Source organism: Merops nubicus, unplaced genomic scaffold (genome assembly GCF_000691845.1).
Source record: "Merops nubicus isolate BGI_N331 unplaced genomic scaffold, ASM69184v1 scaffold19138, whole genome shotgun sequence".
NCBI classification, from domain to species: Eukaryota; Metazoa; Chordata; class Aves; order Coraciiformes; family Meropidae; genus Merops; species Merops nubicus.
This window is the reverse complement of record NW_008625344.1, coordinates 88904-110309: the sequence shown is the minus strand read 5'-3', so window position 1 is coordinate 110309 and position 21406 is coordinate 88904. Positions and strand designations below refer to the sequence as shown.

Genomic DNA, 21406 nt, shown 5'->3' with positions numbered 1-21406 from the left:
TCTCCATATTTAGCTGAGGTTTTATTCTGCAGCTTTGACAGATAAATGTGAGTTGCCTTCTCTTCTTGATTCCCAGGTGTGCTCTCACTGTTGCAACTAAATGTGGAGACTTGCAGAGAAGCCTGTCCCACCTTCCTTCTGACATGCCACCACTGTCACGTTACTGCTGCTTATCTTTTAAAAGATAATTTAAAATCAGTGACAGCCCAGAATTTAGCTGTCACTGGGCTGCACAGTTCCTTTCCATACTTAAAAGTTAATACTTCTCTGATATTTCTGCCCAGGCAGTAGGGTTAGCTTTTGGAGAAATATCTTTGAGTTCTTTGAACTTTCACTGTCTGTGGTGTTTCTTGCAGAGCAGTTACTACATGAAAAAAGCACACAAGTTAAATTTCCTGATCGAGATTCATGTGCTGTCTATGTGTGCTTTAGAAGGAAGGAAAGAAGGAAGTTTTTTGATTGTCAGCTGGGTGTCTGGGTAACCTAGGGAGCTCTGAGCTAGGCAGGAATCCTTTGGGGATTCGTGGGCAGAAGGGTGTTGTGTGTTCTGTTTTGGTAGCAGTGTACTGTATCAGGACTTGAGGCACCCCGTCTAGGTCAGACTCTGTAGATTGTTCTTGTGTTATCATAAACAGTGCAAGTTCAATCCAGTGAGAGCTTACTCTGAAAGACTATCTTTCTTGCATGTGTAGTGATTATGTTTTTGTTTTTGTCTTTTTATTATTACTGCTATTTATGGAAGCAGTTTCATTGGGTTTCAGTCGGTTCCCATAGCTGAAGGCTAAAGTTAATGATAGGAAGAAGTGGCTTGATGGAAGTCTGCCAGACTTTGTCACTTCTGATGTGAATTCTTGCTTGTTTCCAGAAGCATTGCAGACATTTCCCTGCAGGAGACGGGTGTTTCCTAAACATGTACTTGAGACATTTTATGGTAATACCCACAAAAAATGTGGGTTCCTATGCACTGGGGTGTTTTGGGCTGTTGTGTGCCAAGGTCGAGCAGCGGAGTGTTCAGTGCACGTGTCAGGTAACACTTGCAGATGTAAATCTTGTCTGTGTTTTTACATAAAGATGTTACATCTGATACTATTTCAGGAGTCTCAGAATAGTGATAGTTACTGCCCATAGAATGTTGCTGAAGGTTTTGAGAAGCATATGAATGTTAGATTTTATTCTTTTATGATGTGCTCAGGCATCTACCGTTTTCCACTTACAGTGCTCCTAACCTTATTAGCAGCAAGGCTGTGAATGCTAACAGCCTCCCTGTTTCCTGTGGGGGCCTGGGCATCTGTGTTGCCTTGGTTTGGAGCTGTTGTCTTCCCTGTGTTGCTGGTGGAAGTTCTGCATGGAAGTGAAATCTGAGGACTGGTCTGCAGATGTAAGCAGATGTTTGAACGTATCATGAGAAAGAAACAGAAATTTATGTAGGACTAACTTAAGAGTTAAGCAGCTTAAAAGCATCTTAAAATTAATAGCTACCTTTCCTGTTCTTTCTGCGTAACTGAAGACCGCAGAATTTAAACCATTTGTTTCTGTATTGAGTCCACTATATTGTGTTTGATTAAAGATTGCTTTCAGGAATGGCTCTGAGTCTTGATCTGGTGACATCAAGAGGTGTCAGAACCATGGCTTTGCCACAGAGGTTGTTTCAGCTTTGTTAATGATCTTCAGCATTAGTAGCCACTAAGAAAAGCCCTGAAGTGTTCAACAACTCTGTATGCTTAACTTCTGTTAACCTGTCTTACTAGCAGTGGTGTAACATCCCACTTTTCAGACCATGCCTTTGCAACATTAAACCTGAATTCACGTTAGCAATTTTTCTGTACATTGAACAAATATTTAGTGATTTTACTTGAACTACCATCTTGTGCTCCTAAACCCAACTGATGATTCACTGCTAGTCTGGTAAATCTTGTCGCTTTCTCTGGGCAGCTTCAGAGTATCAGTTTCAGCCTTGTAACTTCTTTCAATATACTACACCTATACTGAGCTCCAAAGTGTGAGCAGTTGTTGCTTGTGAGGAAGATACAGTTGAAGGAATGCACATTGAAATTATCTAATAGTTTAAAAGGGGTAGGCTTTGTGAAGTGAGGAGTTTAGAGAAGCTCTTTCCATTGCTTGAAATAATCTTTTTTACTTTTACAGGGATGGATAGTGCTTTTGATGGGTTTAGCTTACAAGGTGCATCTCTGAAAATAGTCGTCTGGCTTTCCCTCCCCAACCCCCCATAACTGTTTTCTGTTTCCTTCTCCAGCACACAACTGCAAGAGTTCTTTGCATGGATGAAAATGGTTGGCTATGGTTATGGAAAATGCATGTGCTATTGCTTGGTTAACTGTAAATTTAACTGTAAAGCAGGATTTCCCCTCATCTTTACCCAGTGCTTATGGAGAAGTGGGCTGTATGTGTGGTGTCCAGAGAGCTAAGAGTGAATTTCTGTTTCCAGCACTATAAGTTATTTCAGTTGAATTTGACCTGTAAGTTTTTTTTGGCATGTGTAAAATAAATTTCTGTACTATTGAATAAAGTTGTATTTAATGGAATCTGAATCTGCAGTGAGGAAAGGAGTGCATTGTCATCCATTCTCCTCAAATAGTCAGCAACACAAGGATGTGATTGGGAAAACAAACTAACACCCCCTCCCCCCCCAAAACAAAACAAAACAAAACAAAAAAAAACCCAAAAAAAAACAAACAACCACACCAAAAACAATCAAAACCCCCCAAAAAACACCAAAACCAAAATAACCCACCTAAAAAACTTAAGTTTTGCAGGATTTTAATGTGTTGGGAGAGCCCTGCCAAGCAACATGGATCTTTTCGACCCTTACTGGAAAGGATCAGCACATTCAGTTTCCCAGCAGGTTGAAATGAAAGGTGTCTGTGGGAGGTTTGTGTCCATCTTCTTGCTGTTTTGCTGCTTGGAGGTAGCACCAGGCTTGGGAACAGCCGAGCATTTTAAGTCTCCTACATTTGGGAAGGACTGAGTTCAGCAAAATTTTCTGTCTTGATTCATGTTGATTAAAAGTAGAGAATAGGAGTCCTGCAAACAGATTCACTAGTGTGCAGAATAAGATGTAAGCTTTGGCATCACTTGAAATTTTGGCAGAACTGTTGAGTGTCTGTGTATGTGTGAGGCATGTGATAAGTGTGTCGGGAAGTTCTTTATGTGCTTTTCCAGATCAGACTGAGGGAGGGTTTTTTTTCCACGTTGGTTTGCTAAGTGCCCGAAATGGCACTGCAATATTCCATGCTCTGTATTGGTTTGTAACATTGGAGACAGGAAAAGCTTGAGTTTTGACAAATTTGAATGTAGAAAGTCTTTTCCCAAAAGTACTTCTGTGGACCCGAGTTTTGATCTCTGAAACTGCCTGTGTAGAAATATGGAAAATACTTGAATTACTGAAAGAAGAAACAAGTAAGGGAGGAATTTTACATGGAAGAGAAAGCCTCCCTTTAATGCCTTGTACTAAGGCAAAGAGGATGTACAGAAGTAGGAAGAAAAAAAGTGATAAACGGTATTTTTATGCAATGTTTTAATGCAGTCATATAAATAATATATTGAATAAGGTATTACTGAGGGCAGGGACATCTTTCAAGCATTAGACACATGAGTAGGAAGAATATTTGTGGTTCTGTTATACACAGCTGTGGAGGGAGGATATAAACCTTTGCTCTTCAGGGCAAGCTACTTGGCAGAACTATTTGTTTATTTTTCTGAATAATCTAGTAGTGAATGAGATAAACTATTGATCTGGTCTGTCGTGGCAGTTCCTATATTATAAGATAGTTTTGTCTTTGACCCTGATTTATTGTGTATTACTTAAGAATACCATTATGTATAGTTGATCTAAGGAAGCAAGAAATAGTTTTGCTGTAAGATTATTCATCCCATTGCAAACACACTAAAAAACCAAAACAACACATCTGATGCTTTCCCTTGATAAGGTATCTTTTGCTAGTATTTTGCTTTCTTCTCTTTACTTAGAGAATCATCAAGAAAATTTGTCTCTTTCACTCAGGATATTTGTATATTTGAAGTGGTGTGGATAATTCAAGCATGTCAATTCATGTGTAGCCTGACAGATCCAGAGCGTATGCTCTGAAATGTCTGTGGTGTTGTTCCTGAGGTCTGGAGTAATACACTAAAACTGTTTTCTTCCAGCGTTGCTTTTGCTACAGGGGCAAAAATCCTCCTCATATTTTGTGTTTTATTAACCTCCCTCCCTCCCCAGTTGAATGCTTTAAATGAGCCTGTCTGATTTGAGGTATTCTGATAGATGTTTTGGCTGTTTTCAGTCTTTTCCTTCCCTATGGATGTCCCATTGCAATTTCAAGCTGGATTCCTCATTTTCCTTTCACGTCTTATGAAAAGTCTTATTACTTGGCTACCATTTCACTAAATCCTTCTCATTTGCAGACATGGTATCATTTGACTCTCTGGCCTCTTTTTAAGTCCTGTTTATTCTTTATAAACAGTAATTTCTGTTCATTCCCCTCTATTCTTATTTCTTTATGCATGACTATCTGGACTACAGTGAGTATAGAGAGAAGAGTCCTGTAGTAATCCACTCTGATTGTTTTTCTCAGACCATTACAAATATTTCTTGCTTATAAATAGTTTTCCCCTCTTCCATCTCTCTTTCTGGGTACATTAGTTTTAATTTTTCCGTGTAAGACCTTAGACTACATGAGAAAAAATGTTTGTCTTCAGCTTCCTCACTTATTCTCATCATGTTCCATCCAGTTTTGTCTCCAGTTTTGCTCATGTCTTTGTGGGATCTTATCCATGACTCTTTTACTTGCCCACTTTCTTGAAAGCTTTTTTCATGAAGCAAGTGTGAAATCAACATCTGCTATAAATTATTTTGTCAAAGTTGCAAGTCTGAAAGAGTTTTGCTTTGGCCAGCTTATTCCAACCCCTGTTGCTTATTTAAGAGAGTACAAGATTGGCTTTGTGTTCTGTGCAGAGCTGGGGACTTTGCCTAAGTGCTGGAGATGCGTGTGCTATTGAATTGTCACGGATGTTTGTCCTGCTACCCTAACACTTTATCTTTCTGTGAACTTACATAGAGTGGACAAAACCGAGGAATGCGCCATGGCAGAATTGTCTCTTGCTTCACATATGTCACGTTATAACGAATTGTTTGCTCTCATGGTCTTGACAATGCACTCTGTGGAAAAACATCTTCCTTTTGAGAAAAATCACTGTATTTGTCTGCACGCACAAAACACAGATCTGAAAGTGTTTCTACCTCTGCAGGCCTCCTGCATGACTAGGGCCAACTTGATGTTTCATCTGAGGGAGAGAATGATTCTGAGGGACTAGAGGTTAATCTGAATTACCTTTATTTTCAGGATTGCCAGGATGGTGGATAAGAACATATACATTGTACAAGGTGAAATCAATGCAGTGGTGGGAGCCATAAAGCGCAATGCCCGATGGAGCACTCACACACATCTGGTAAGCTGCCTGGAATTGCTGCTCCCTGCTTCTGCTGTGCCAGAAACCACCTGGATTTAGACAAGTACCTCCATAGTTTTAGCACTTGTTACAGTACTTTTATAAGTGATGTTGGTGTATCTTCCTACATTGTTTCATGCTGAGAAGTTTTGACTTCTCATGTGCCAGCATCTGTAAGAGGTACAAAACTGGAAGTCTTCTACCTGTATTACCCTGTAAGCAAACAAAAAATCCCCCAACCAAATGAAAACAAACCAAAACCAACCCCACCTTGTATTCCACATGGGAATCATCTCGTTTACACTTTTATTGCCTGGTCTTTCAAGGATTTTGAATATATAGTCTTGTTTTATTTAGCACAACGTTTTCGGGTACTTTTTTGCCCTCTCAGTGAAGACAGTCTTCATCATGAAAGCCATGAAATAAAAATTGGGGAAGTCATATATATATTTTTTTTTTAAATTTATCAAATGGCACAGTATCTTTTTTTTAGCTCTGTTTTGTGACTGCTACCTATATTCCTGACTGAACCTGTTAGTCATTTCAAACCTTTTTTGTTAAAGGTCATTAGCACAATGTTTCCAAGTCTAATTATGTTTTGGTCAGTTCATGACTTCCAGGGCGTAAATGTGTGTGTGTGGTGTGTTGTGTCTGTGGTGCACTTGAGAATGTCACGTGAATGGCAGGTGGCTGTCATCCAGCACGAGTGGTTTCAGTTTGTCAAAGGGCAGGGTCATTTTTCTCTCTATCAGGCATTTCTTCATTAGAGCTCTGCCACCCTACAAGAGGTGTGGCTGTGGGTGCACCCAGCTTGGAGAAACTGCTGTTCCTTCTTATTTTAATATTGTAAAGACAGGCTAAAGTTAAAGGATGCAGCTATTTGTATAAATTTTGTACAGTGATTCTTTCTTTGAGTTATTTTAATGGCAGCAAATGTCATTGTATTTCTGTTCCCATTACAATCTGCATAGATTAACATTATAGCAAATCCAGATGAGCCATTTCAATATGGTATGAGGTAGATTTGCTCTGAAATTTATTAAACAGTGGAAAGCTAATCAGAAATACTTCTAAGGACAAGAAAACCAAACCAGAATGCTCGATCTTGAACCTGTGCTTTGACATTTGGGCTGTGTGACATTGGGGAGCACTGGCAGGAAGACAAAAATGCTTGATTTTGATGGAGTAAACATTCTGACAGCGATAAACTCAACCCACGGTACTTCTGTGAATACGAAGGTGACATCTTTATGGACCCATTATTAGGATTTGTCTTCAGGAATAGGTTTGCCTTACTAATTTCTTCCTTCCTATGTATAACCTATAGGATGAAGAAAGAGATCCCCTGCTGCATAGCTTTAGCCTCTTGAAAGAAGTGCTGAATAATATAACAGGTAAGCTTACACAGAAATCAGCAGGTATGTGTACCCACTAAGGTATATGCAAATAAATGTACAGATGTACTTCTTTTATTTACTATCCAGAGGTTGTGTGTTGAGTAACAAGAAAAGGGCAAATATTATACTTGTAGACAAATAACACCAACATAAACTAGTACACAAATACCATTGATGCCACTATCCAGAGGTAGATAGATATATGCACAAACATATGGAGAGAGATATATATATGTGCATGTGTGTATACACACATTTTTATATATAAATATGCATGTTTCTTCAATATACTGAAGCTTGTAGTAATATATGAGATCAGCATATTATTATACGTGGTCTTTCTGTGCTTTGTTTTCTGATCTGTGAATGGTGGAAAAAGTCTGCTTAGAAAGCAGCCTCCTGTTACCTGTTTTCACCTCACATTCTTTGGTTTTATCATCTGTTATCAGTAATATTTCCATTTAGGTCTCTTGAGCCTTGTAGTGAAAGGCTTATTTTGTGACCAGTTGCACTGAAAGGAACTGGAAATCTGTGCTGATTACAGAAGCAGAATACAAAGCTGTGATGTGTATTCTGACGGGGTTTTTTCCCCTACCTCTTTCTGCCCTTTCCCCCCACATTCTGTCTTTTTGTAGTTTTAGAAGTGGTTGCTTGAGAGTAACATAAGTACATGTTGAGACTCTGGAAGTGAGGCTAGTCCTGAGCTGCATGTAGCATTCTGCTGGTTCTTCCTAGGTTCTTCCTAAGCCTTACTGATTGTAATATTTGAAAATAAGCTGTATTTCTGGTCCCTTTGTTACAGTGAGCATTCAGAACAGCACTCACTTCTTTGCCATTATTGCAAATATCTCTTCTCATCAACAAGAGCAGGCAATGTCAGGATGCTCAAATAAGTGCAGTATGAGTAAGTGTCAGGGACTGGCCAGTTATCTAGAATAGCTGCCTACAACATGCTGTTGACTTCTTGGGGGGAAAAAATGCAAGCTCACTATCTGCTTCTGTTAGAGAAAGCAAAGTTTAATGTACTGAGAAATTCAGAGGCTCCCTGTGAGTAAGTGATAGGCAAGTAAGTGTGGTTCATGCTGAGATAATAATTGCTTATCTGTGGTGATGATAGCATGTTGCTTTGACTACATGGAGTTCTTTCAAACAGGTAGTTTCGGGTTCAGTGACTGCTATTTACCAGCTAGTGTCTTGAGGTAGAGCTGCTATCCTCCCATTTTTTTTTTTCAGTTTTAGACATGAACAGGTTCCTAAACGATACTTTGAATGATACAGTTTCCTGCCATCTTACAGGCAATGAGAAGTCTAAGCTTCAGGGTTTTTTTGTGGATGTTGACTGGGGTACGTGCTCCTTGTTGTTGTTTTGGGGGTGGTGGTGTGTTTTTTTCTTTGGGTTTTTTTTTTCCCCTAGACCTTCCTTTCATGTCTCTTTCATTAGCTCATGGAAACACATTGCTTTTATATTTAAATTTATTCAAGCTGTAATCTTTGACATTTGAGTTAGCTTTTAGTACAATTTTGCATTTATAGTAATATATGTTATGTATTTTCTCAATCCCCCAAGAACCCATTTTAATCTGTTCCGGATGCAAATTTCAGGCTGCCTTGTCCCATCTCCCCTCTTGCTCTCGCCCTCCCTTCCCCTCCCCCACGGAGCATGTTTGATCAGGTGTGGCAGGAATATCCACTGTCAAGCTGCGCCCTTTATATTAGTCAATATTATCCTTCCTTCCCTCCCACTCCCTTCATTCTCCTCTGGGCTTTACCAGTTGATTTATAATTTTGGAATTCTCATCGGAGTCTGTAATACAGTTTGTTCATTATTTAACCAAAACCTGTTTAATGAGCAAAGAGAGGCAATGTAAATGTTAAGCATGTTGCAGTGGAGTACCTTTTGTTCTCCTCTGAGCTAGTGGGTATTAACTCTGTCATGACTGTGATGCTGAAATACCCTGGTCAAGGGTATAAAGATGCACCGTGTACCTCCAGCAGCTGAAGATTCCCATTTCAAAAGTATTGCTGCTCAAGAGTAACTAAATTACATGCTGTGTTTTATTTGATTATCAAAATAGTGAAAGCTTGCCTGCAATATAGTAGAGATGGCCTGTCCCATTGTGAAGTCTAAGTCAGCTCTTGAAGAAAGCATCTGGAGAAGATGCTGCTGTAGAGCAGTCTGTCCCATGACTGTGATAAGAGTAACTTCTGCAGTTCAGCATACCTAGCTAAGGGGCTTACATCTGAATTACATGGAGTAATAGAGTTTCTGTCATCCTGGGTGATGCCTAAGTGACTCCAAGATAAATTTAATAGCTGGTTGCTTGTTGCACTAACATGACCACCATAAGCCTAAGTACAATGTGGTGTCTTGTATTCCCAGTGCTTAGAAAAAGCAAAACTTGGTTTCCTGAGTTATGACCATATGGAAGCAGTGACTATCAAGCTTTCTCCATGCATGCCACACTGGAATACAACTACATCTTCAAAGGTGGTTTTAAAACTGACAGAAGCCTTGTACAGATTTGGGTCTAGGGTCACTGTCACCATGACTACCATTTGACTGCTTTTTAAAGTTAAACAAGTATCTAGAAAATGTGTCCGAGTGTTGAAGTATAGTTAGTTTTATCAATTTTTCTATGGATTTAGGTCAACAAAAAGGAGAAGTTTTATAAGCACAAATGGCTGGAAATATGAATTAATTATCAACCTGCTTTTCCATGATCTGATGAGGATTGAGTTTCCTTAAATAATTGCTGTGGCTGTTGAAGGCTTCAGACTGTTCCAGTATGATGTAGGGGTAGGAGGAGATACTTTTGTAGTTGTTCTGCTCATTGCAGAATTTGTGCTTTGCTCTGACTGGGGGATGACTTGGTAACAGGGATTTTGGTGACAGAAGTACAGCTCACTGGTGTGTAGGATGGATTTAGGACAGAAAATAAGGGAATACAACTCCCTTGGACAAGTCAGCACTGCAGTGGGAGAAGCAGGTGTTTGTGGAAAGTGTGTGCATCGAGAGTCTATTTAAATAAGGTTTAAACTAGGTAAACACACCTGGGAAGAGGTGCTTGTGTATATTTTAGGTCCATGAGTGCCAGACTGGAAGGTTTGAGTCCTTTTATCCTCTGGTGGTTCAGAGTTAGTGCATTTAAACAGAAGCTGCAAAGTAAGCTGTTAGAAGCACTCAGATTTCATGCACATTCATGACATTTTAAATGAATGCTTGTACAGTGGGGTTCAGAAGAATCTTTTCCTGGCTTATTTCAGACAGGAAGCTGCTGCAAATCTCCATCTTTAGAGGCTTGGCTGGGGCATTAAGAGCTGGCTAAAGGTCAAATGGCTGTAACTGTAAGAGAACCTTTGCCCAGTGTACTGACTTAATATACTTGTTACTGTAGCCATCAGTTTTCTGCTGTGTAGATGTGATTGCACACTCAGTTTCTCATGTCTGAGCTCTCAAAACTGAGTTTTTAGGGAAAATCTGACATTTGTATAAAACAATTCAGGAATTTTATCTGGATTTGGTGTTAATGTATGAACAACTTCTGGAACATCTAGAGGTAGTGAAGTGGTAAATTGGTAGTAAACGAAGCAGTAGTAAATCAGTAGTAAATATTACTGTGTGGCCTGTTCTCAATGCTGCTGCAGTGCTATTGAATAGAGTCCAGGATACTCATTGTGGTCTGTTAAAGTTAAGAGCAAGTTCTTGTGGTTGTTTTTTTTTACTATTATATGGATGTATGGTATCTATACTGCTGCAGTGCTTGTTACTTTGCAGATAAAAGCACTGTCATATTCATTATTTATGTATTGAGCTTTTGCAGGAAGTGTGCAGAATTATTAGCAATAACAAATACTGGTGAACTGTAAGCTGGGATACTTCTTCATTTGTTTGCATTGAAAGATGCAATGTTACCTAGAGCAGACATAAAAAAAAAATCAACTAAGCTTTTTTCTGTTTCACATCAGCTTCATATGAAAGTTTTAGAGGACTCACTGGTCTGTTAGATTGTGTCTGTTCCTGTGATAACTTAAAAAAAAAGTTTCTTTTTTAAGTGACAGATACCCATACACATTAACTTGGTATTTTGGAAGACCAAGCAACCCAGGGTAACTTTTAGCTTTTATTGCATTCTCTATAAATTCTTTTTTGAGAATGTAAAGGGTATAAGAAAAGTTGATAGAATAAGGTTTCTTCCATAACTCTTAACCCAGCCTCACTCTAATTAGTGGATGATAATACCATTTTAGTCCTTATCAAATGACCTGACACAGTGTACAGAAGTGGTAATTAATTTCAATAATTTTGGTAACCTTACTATAAGAAATATGAAGATTAAGGTGGCAGCCTTCATTTGATGCTTTGCTTGCAGGCTGAATCCAGGCTTGATTTTTGTGAGTTGTGTTCAGATGATGCAGTAAAAATTGTCATGTGAAAAGCAAGTTCCTAGTCTTCATGAATGCAAGCATCCTTCCAAGTGTGCAGAGAATGCATCAACCAGTGCAGCATTTTTGCTTTGAATCTACAGGTAGTTCCAAATACTCTTTTTGAGAAAGATTGATCTTCCTTTTAGTCTCATTGTAGCATCAAATTAATCAAATGACTGTCTTACTGCTGTTGACTTTGAATTTCTCTCATATAATATGTTCCTATTGATATTTTTGGCGTGGTTTTCTTGGTGTTACTGGGGAAATAATAAACCAATTTTCCCAGGTGGTTGCTAATTTTGTGCTTTACTTTCTAAGTGATTTTCCTGGAGTGACACTAATGTGCCCTAAGAATGGTAGCTACACTGGGGGACCTGGAATGTGAACTTCTTAAACCAAAAACTAGCACTAAAATTGTTGTAATTTAATGTAAGATTTTGTTTTTCTGTATAAAGGAATAAAGAGGAAGAATGTGCTTGATAGGGAACAAGTGTTAATGTTTTGGAAACTTACACATGCACCATAACCTTTGCCAAAGCTTTTCTCTTGTGTGAGGGGCAGCGTTTGTGCTGAGGGTGTGAGGAGTGGGGTGTGGGTGGGCTCGCTCTGAACTCTCATTGGTTCTGTTGAGTTGTTCACTGAGCCCACTGACATAGGTTGCTGAATGAAGCTGGGACTCCTGAGAAGGGGAGCCTTGTAATTGAGAGGTTGTATAATTAAGACTGAACAAGCCAAAAAGGGTAAATTGTGGTTGTGTCGCATCCTTAATTTGGTAACTTTTTAGCTCGTGTTCATCTTCTGTTTTGTTTTTATGAGTAGTAAGAAACTTACTGAGTAAATTCCAAAGAAGTAGAGTGATTCTGGGAATATCTAGATCAAAAATTCAACCAACCCAGTCGAAGATGGTCTTCACACAAAGTATTTGTCATTTCTTTTTAAGTCGGGACATCTGAACTGTCCCTTCTGCAGTCCAGCACTACTGCCCTTGTGATACCACCTAAGCATCCTTTCAATATGGTTCTTTTGGGTGCAATTTAAGACTAGAGCTTGGAGCTTATCAGTCTTCCATCTGTGCATGGCTAATGACTGGCAGGTACAGGCAGGAGGTGGTGCTGTTGGAAGGAAGTGCTTCCTGACCCGTAATCCTTAAGGACCCAAGGATTTAGATGGACAAGCACTCCTGGCTGTTGCTTGGCAGAGTTCCCACAGTGGCCTTGTTCTGTAACACCAGCCTTCTGTTACCACTGCAGGGCTGAGCTCTGAAGAACTGCCACATGTGCACGGTGTGCAACTGACTCTCTCTTGTTCCACGCTTGTTGAGCAATTACTTTCCTGCTTATTGGGCACTCCATTATTTCCTTCAGTTACTGCTTCTGTGTGAAGTGGAGCCATAAAGGAAATGGCCTCATGTACATACATTAGAGGCCAATAAATTGCAGTTTGATTTGGTAGAAAGGCAGTACCAGATGCTCTGTTGAAGTTAAGGTTCCTCTTAAGTCACCCATGGAGTTTTTAGTCCAGGTTTTTTTTTTGATGATGGTGTCTTTGGTTTGGTCAAGCCTAGTCAAAAAGAATTGTGGCCAATTAAGAGACATTAAGACTATTTGCATTATAGTAAAAACCCTCTGGAAGTAGGAATGTACCTGAAATTGCTGATTTCCAGCAGAAGTTTATTAAATGTATAGGTCTTCTGTCACCTTTCCTTTTTTTTAATTGTCTTCTTTCCTCACTAAATTGCTGCCATCTAACCTGTTAAAAATAGTGTCTCAAAGGTGATTTACTTGAAAAGAGCAAGAACTTGTATCAGAAACTACAGGTGCATATTTATATTGTTGCTTAAGCTGTACTAGGACTTTGGTCATACATATATAACAAGCATACTGAAGCATTGCTCACCTCCAAATGTTTGTAGCTTAAGAGGGTAGAAGCAGAGAGAAGTCATTAAGTATTTAGAGCTGTTAAACACTTCAGGGCTTTTCTTAGTGACTACCTCCATTTGTCCCCCAAACACTGTTGTTGGCTGATCCCTAATACATTTTATAGCAAGAAGTGAGATTGAAGGAAAGGTTTGAGAGAAGATTCAATTGGGCAAAACATCTTTTTTCAGGAATAGTGCAGGGTTGTGTGATAAAGTCCTCATTCTCTCGATAATTAGTGTGGAAGGAAAAAGCCAACAGGAAAAGAGGTAGAACAGGAGGTATTTAAAGGTAAGTACAAAAGCAGCAGAGTAATGGAGAACTTTGTTGTTAAAATAGCAAGTTGATTGCTTAGGGAATGTTAATAGTGAGGGATGTGCAGTTAGTGACTTGCCTGTTTGAGGTAGATGTGCAGGAGCTTTTTCTTTTTAGGGTAGCTGTACCTTGCTTGTTTGCTGTCTGAGCATTGTGAAATAGATCATTGCTAAAGGTGTGTTGTTGTTTGTTGGTGGTTGGTTTTGTTTTTGTTTTGTGTGTGTGTGTTTTTTTTTTTATTTTATTTTCTTTATCAGGAAAAAAAAAAGGGTAGCTGTACCTTGCTTGTTTGCTGTCTGAGCATTGTGAAATAGATCATTGCTAAAGGTGTGTCTTTGTTTGGTGGTGGTTGGTTTTGTTAGTTTTTGTTTTGTGTGTGTGGTTTGAGTTTTTTTTAATTTTTTTTTCTTTATCAGGAAAAAAAAAATCTTCTAACATGTTATGGACCTCTTCACTATAAGTTCTTAAAAATTTCAGATGGATACTCAAGATGTTGCTTTTGTAATTTGACTTTAGAAAAATTATGTAGAGCAACAAATTTGTCCAGGAAAGAGCTATAAAACTTCCAGCTGCATACAGTCATATGCAAACTCCTGTCATCTTTTAGGTGACAGGATTTTAACTTGCTTTACAGCACCACTAAAAGCTACAAAGAAAATAAAACTTGGTATAATACAGTAAGTTAAAGGTAGGGTCTGAGGTCTTGTGATACGATGGATTCAGAGGTGAAGGGATGGAAATGTCATGAATGAGCTTGAAATGCATTCATTCTGCTGTTGGTGATATCAACAAATACTTTCTGAGGAAAAACTTTGGAAGTGAATGGAAATCTAGGAATTTGTTAATAGAATGAGGAAGGCACATTGTGAGCGAGTTAAAGATATGTAACTCTTCTAGGGACAGTGAATCAGTATGTGTCACAGAACTGTAGGAAATTAAACCCATGTTGAGAAGGAACATTTATTAAGTAGCCATAGTTACTGTAGAAAATGTTTAGATCTTTCTTAGTATTGTATGATGTACTGTATCCATGTGACTTGGGAATGCCATTGGAAGTGCTGAAGCAATCTGCAGAGCAACTTGCTTTGAGCTCCTAATTGCATTTGAACATTTCTTGCTGAGCTTAAGAGCATGGATGGACATAGTCGCTTCATCACTTGAACTTCATGAAATGAATGTGTCCGAGTGTTCTGCATGGTTAAAACTTGTCAGCTCAACCATCTTTTGTATTCAAGCATGTTGTGAAAGAAGGAGGAGCTGTACAGTTACGTGGCCCTTGAGGAGCAGGGTGACATGTGACAAAAGACAGTGTGAGATGGATAGAAATGTAGAATCACCACATGTTATGTGAGAGCTTGCACATATATGCAATAGGACTAAATTTGGGGCTGATACGGGCTTTAGTTATCCTGATAAAATGAATAGGTTGATAAACTGTTTCCACGACATTTTGGGCTACAGTATTTTGCACTGTAATCACAATTACAGCATTGTAATACTCAAGGGATGCACTTGGTTAATGCTTGTTAGCTGAATATATTGAAGTCTTCAGTGATTGTGGTACTTTGATCCTCTATCTATACACTAATACAAGCACTTCAGAAGTTCTAATTTCCTGTCTGTCCTTGTAGCAATAAGCTGAAACTTCTCCCTAGCCATACTGAAACAGTAAATTACAGACAGAGTAGCCTTTCAGAAAGTGCCTCCTGCCTTGCTAGGTGCAGGAGTCTTGACAGTGGCATGGCTGTGAATAGTTCTCAACGTGTGTGCTACTTAAGTGAGGTGAGAGATTTTGAAACAATGCTGTTTGAAAACACTTTTGATCATGTTTAACTTAATTCTGGGAAGAAGTTTTGTATTAAAATTTGTCTTCGTGCCCCATTCAGGAAATTGTAATTTTTCTTGGAAAAATCAAGAAGTCTGCCAAGTGGCTGTTGAATTAGATTCCATTTAGCTCTTGATTAACTGCTTAAATAATTTAGATGGCAAATTGTAAATATGAGGTATTGTTGAAATAAATCAAAATGTGCTTGTTATCTTGATCATGGCATGTTGAAGGTGAACAGCCTGTTAGATATGGATATAGCCTAGGGTTGGGGTTTTATTCTAGAAATAAAACAAGTGACAGTGGTAAAATATGGTTGCTTATATAAGCATCTTTAGTGACTGCACTTAGGAACTTGGATGTTCTTCAAAGTGGGATTAGACAGTTTATAGTGGCCCGTAATAGTTCTGTAATAACTAAGATGGCTGTTGTGGCAGCATGGGAGGAGACGTCGTGAACTGGTTTTCACTTCAGTCTGACATTTTCACATTTGTCATTCAGAAATACTTTGTTTTTCTTTGCATATTCAGCTCTTAGTCAAAACATTTGTTTTTACAGTGTCTTCAGTGCAAATACATTCACTCAGACTTAAGATCTGCCACTATCAAAGGACTATCAAATTTTATTTCTGTGCTTCTCCTCTCTTAGATACTCTCTGCCTCGGTATGAAATTAGCAGTTCAGATGTGATCAGGCTGGTACAGGGAGTGGGAAGAACACAGCCCTGGGAATATTTACTTGGGTGGAGCTGTTGATGATGAGCACAAAGGTGTAGGAAATATGTTTGCTCAAATATTTACCAGGCTGTGAAAACATGGTCAACAGGAAGAGGCTTTTCCAGTTGAAACTGTGATACTCTAGGGAAACTAGATTTTGGGTTGGCAAAGAGGTAAATTCTAAATGCCAAAGTTTTCTGAAAGCTAATGACTTCTTTGCATGATTCAGAAGTCTGAACACTTTCACCGTGAAGGCTTCTGCTTCATTAACAACATAGGTGAAGAAATATCCATATTTGGTAAGTTAAAAAAATGATGTTTTCTTGGGGAAAAGGCTTTGCCAAGAGTGTTGGAAATGGGAAAGAAAGAAGTGCAAGCATTCAGAAAAGACATTGTAGAAAGCAATAGGGCAACTCTAACAGTAGCTGAATGGTAGTTCAGTAATTTTAAGTTTTCTTCAGAGTAGAAGAAATCACTGGAGAAATATGTGATTAAATAATGAGGGGATACAACCATCACAGGCATCTTGGAATGCTTAATTTTAGGTTTGTTTGGTAATTGACTGTTAAAGCTTTGTGTCAGAGGCAACATCAATTAAAATTTTGCAAATTGTTTTCTGCCTTATCCTTTTGCTAACAACCATTAAAAATCCGAAAGCGAAGTTCATGCTTACTCAGCTGCCTTTAAACTGGAGTTTTGTTTTGGGTGGCAGTTCTTCATGCTGTGGGGTTTTGCAACCCATACTGGTACTTCTTCACGTGCCCGCGACCCGCGTGCTGCAGCGGAAGGTCACACAGTCCCTTCCACTCCACAGGAGCAGCAGGTGATGGGACCAGCTGTTCACATCCCCGTCTTAGATGCCTGAATTTGAGCAGCTGTATGAAGCTGCTAATAAACTCTATAACATGTAACGCTGTTCATATTTTTGCCCACGTTTCACTTGATCCTACTCAGCACTGGCCAGTAGGTTGTTGGTTTTTTTTTTTAAAAACATCTTTCAGTGCCACTCATAAGATGCTCATTTTCTTTCTTGTCATGCTGGTCTCCACTCCTCTTGTATGATGTACCAGTCTGGCACTTGAAAAGCGTTCCAGTGTTACAGAGTTGGAAAGGGTACCAGAGAATGCACAAATATGCAGGGTTTAAGGGAGCAGGAATAATCTCTCTAGCAAAAACATTTAAAAATTTTTGTCTTAATCTGTAGTGAAAATAATCTAACCTGTCCTAAAGAAAGTACTAGTCCTTAAGCAATGCTAGTTTTGGATGCAAACCTAGGTGGTGTTTTGTTTATTTCAGAAGAAGGGTCAAAAGTGCTTTCATTCTGAGGAAATTCTACCTGTATTCAGCTGGCTGAAGAGGTCTTGTTATATGAATCTGCTATTAAAAGAAGGCTGCAGTGGTTTTTAGTTCCACCTCGAGTAATAAAATTGTCCTGGCCATGAGTTTTGCTATATTCACAGCTGATTTCAGCTTGGGCTTTTTATTTAAAAAGCTTATTTGTGACCTGTTAGGACCCTCTGTTAAGCCATTTAAATAAACAATGGAAAGGTTGAAAATGCCTGTCTGCGTTTTCCAGAAAAGTGGAGGAGGGGATCAGAGGAAGGATATTTACAGTTTTAAACCCTTTCAGCTCCTCTGTTCACCTCTTCCTCTTGCATCACTGACTTAAATCCTATCTCCTTCCCTGCAAGACCCATTGTACCTAGAACTGAGATATACCTTGGTTCTACTGACTGGCCACTGTGATGACAAAGTCTTCCTGCTAACAAGATTCTGAGAGGTGGCTTTGGTGTTCTTTTGTTTTGTTTTGTTTTTCATCCTTGTCATTATTGTAGGCTCAAAAAAGGCACTTTGGAATCAAAGTCGTATAGAGGTAGGAGTTGTGAAGACCATTTTTCAAAAATATGAAGGTGGAAGTCATGAAGAGAATTTATTTGCTCCTTTTGCTCAAAGGATCACGGGGAGCTTACAAATTCAGCAAGAGCCAAGTTAATTGTTAGAAGTTGGGTGTTAAGTATTTCATAAAATTATGAAAATAAAAGAACCTAGCTGTGCAGTTAGGGTTGGAAGAGAGAGCATAAGATCAGAAGCATATGGTAGTTTACAGGAAGCATGTAACTGTTAAAATAGTAAAGTGGCTTAGCTCAGGAGAAATAGAGCTAGCTTTTGACAAGATCTTATTCTTCCTGCTCCACAGCTCCACTCATTTAGCTGCTCAGCATTCTTAAACTCAACTATCTGAAATCTAGAACTTATTTTCCTTGCTTGGTATGAGTTGCTTTTCTCCAGCAAAAAAAGTGCAATTTTTTTTTTTTTCCTGGATGAGGGATTGGCTCTCCCATGACAGATTAGAGCTGTAAGCTCCTTGTTCAGCATCCAGCCTTTTTTTCAGGCAGCCTTACAATTTCTTTCTAGACACCCAGTATTGTATTGGTTGAAACAACCAGTTATTTTTAACTACATGTTTCAGATTTTTTTTCTTACTGTTCAGGTGTCTCTTGTCAGCCATAAAGAAAGCAGTTGAAGTAAATAGCTGTATCAAATGAAGTACCTCTTGTCCCCACAACTGCTTCCAAAATAAACCGAGAATAATGCTTTACACATTTTGACTCCTTTAGCTCCAAAGGCAAGCAAGAGAGGAAGCGTCGATTAGCATGTGGTGGTTTCTAGGAGCTGTTCTCTGCTCAGATTCCTCTCTGCTTGGGCTGACTGACAGGGACATGTGGTTCAAGTGCATCTGGAAATATATCACTGGCAAAATTTGGTTGGGTAAATATAGCAGGAACGGGTTGTCAGTGCAGGAGACAGATTGTTCTGGGAAAGGAAGTGCTGGCTGGCTGTTGTCTGAATAACAAATTCATCTGTTTCTGAGACCTACCTGTTTCTTTCTTTGTAGCTAAGGTACCAGAAGGGTCTGACATACTTGCTGTTTTCTGCTGTTGTACGTTCTTGTGGTGGGAGTGTTACCAGAAATGGTAAAATTGGTAGGAGTAGCTATGGAGAGCTGATACCAATATATCTGATGTTGTTTAAATAGTCGTGGCACACACTTTGTTCTACTTTAAACTCTTTTTGAAAAATAGGCAGGGATATCAAATGTGGAAAGTAATTCTCAGAGTTTCAGGACATGGTAATACTGAAGAATCCTGACTTGCTTAGGTGCAAAGTTTTTTGTGGCTCACATGGTTCCAGAAAACAAACAAACCCCAAATGAAAACAAAACAAAACAAAACACCAAAACCAGCCTTGAAAGTGGACTGAAAGCCCATATTTTAAAATTCTTTTCTTTTCTTGGCAGTTGATAACATACAAGATGAGAAGGGATAGAAGAAGCCAATTACAAGGCTTTCCTCCAGCAAAAACTGGTTGGCAAATGCATAAAGCTTCTTGAACTGCTGTGATATTGATTCAAGTCTCAACACAAATTATACTCGTTGGTTCAATTTTCTCTACAAAAACATTAGAGAGTGGCCTGCAGAAATCTATGCAAGCATAGGAGGGTGCAGGCTGTATTTTATACAGAAGGACATAATCATGGACAATTAAAATCTTAACAGATGCGGACAGTAGAAAATGGAACAGTAAATTACAGACTTTCTGAAGCTTATCAAGGAAGGTTGTAAATCACTACAGATCGGAGGGAAAAATATCCCCAAACCCTATTTAACCATCAGTGGTAGCTGACTGCTTTCTCCCTTGTCCTAAAGCATTAAATAACTTTATCTGTACCATTTGCAGCATATTCTTTGATTCAGTGGGCTGTTTCTTTCGTGTGCTTGCTCAAGTTTTATGGAGGATGGCACCCCTGTCAGTTTAGTGCAGGGTAGCTGCCTGTGGTTAGTTACTGAGTCTGTAGCTTGTCCTGAGAGGTTGCACACTGCTTCACAGGGCAGTGAGCTCTCAGACTCCTGCCCTCTAATGTGGCTGTGTCTGGGGTGGGGTTAGCAACCAACAGGTGCACAGCATACCACACCAGTGTGGAGGAAGGGAATTCGTGTCCAAGGGCACTGGGGGTAAATAACTGTAGCTGCAAAAAGTGTTAACATGAATAACAACGTTTTCACTGAGCAATGAGTCTGTTCTAAAAGCTGTCCCACAAACTTTCATATAGTAATCTCCAATTTTTGTCCTTGGAAGTTGGAAGAGCTAAACTGATGTTGGAATTTTCTTTGGTGTATAGGAAAACATTAGTAGTTTGCTGGAGGATGCAAACAATGCAGATTAGAGGCCATCCAAAACTTGCTGTAGTTACAAGCCGTAGGATAAGATATGGAATCCTGTGCTTTTTGAGTAAAACCTCCATGACTAAGTAGAGAGAAGTGTTTTTTCAATGTACAGTGTTCTCAAAAAATATCTGTAAGCCCTCAGGATTACGTCATTATTTCTTCTTCTCACACCAGATTCAAATTCTGTGCTTGACTGTGTCATGACTTACACAGGGGTAAAACCTCACTTTCTCATTTACAGAGCTGATTGAGGAGTTGTTACTCCATTTATTAGCTGTGTTACATAGCACACCTGACATACCTAGGCCTTCTGCAATGCAAGCCTCAGCAGAAGGAACAGTACACCTAAAGAAACATAGTCTGTGCTCATTTTGTTGTACTATTGCCAGTCTGCATGCTGCTTCCCCCAGGTGCTCCACCTTCCAGCATTTGAGATTTGAAGTCTACCCCTTAGAAATCTCTGTTTCTCTTCAGACTGCCCAGACCCTATTCTTCAAAGCCCTTTTAATCTTTATTTTAGATCTTTATTCCATTTTATTTTTTTCTTTGCCTGGAACAAACCAGAAAGGGCTGAGCTTCATGTTGCAGGTGAAATTTCACATCAAAGGACGCCTGTGTTGTCAGATCATCTGGTCCTGGTAAACCGCTGTTTATTTTTCTGTGCATCAACTGTCAGTATGTATGGCAACTACTTTTTAATCAGCTTTCTAGCAACAAAAATTAAATCAAGCATAACATATATTCAGAATATATTATCTGTGCTTATTTTCTACCAGCATTTAATGAGAGGATGATGTTCCTTCCCTCGCCATTCATATTTTGTTTTAATATGGGAGAGTTCTGCTGTGAACTAAAGGCAGGAAGCTGAGGTCTTGTACAGTGTATTAAAAGAATCAGACTGTGACATTAAAAAGAGTTGCAGTTACTTAAATTTGAAAGAAATCTAGAAGGACCAAAACACGAGATTATTTGTAAAGGGCTTTGAAACTGTAAAGTGTTAGAATTAGAACTGTAAAGAAATTGTAAAGATGTGTACATGTGGTGCTTAGGGACATGGTTGAGTAGTGACCTGGAAGTGCTGGGTTAATGCTTGGACTCGATGATCTTAAATGTATTTTCCAACC

The 21406-nt window shown here is 39.0% G+C and overlaps 1 protein-coding gene across 1 annotated transcript in view; it reads left to right on the top strand.

Annotated features, from left to right (window-relative positions):
* Positions 1-5367: 5367 nt before the first annotated feature.
* Positions 5368-21406, top strand: part of GBF1 (golgi brefeldin A resistant guanine nucleotide exchange factor 1) — a 101342-nt gene continuing 85303 nt past the window's right edge. Inside the window, exons 1-2 of the mRNA XM_008945654.1 lie at positions 5368-5463; positions 6791-6857. Coding sequence (XP_008943902.1) covers positions 5368-5463; positions 6791-6857 — 163 coding nt within the window. The remainder of the gene's footprint in view (positions 5464-6790; positions 6858-21406) is intronic.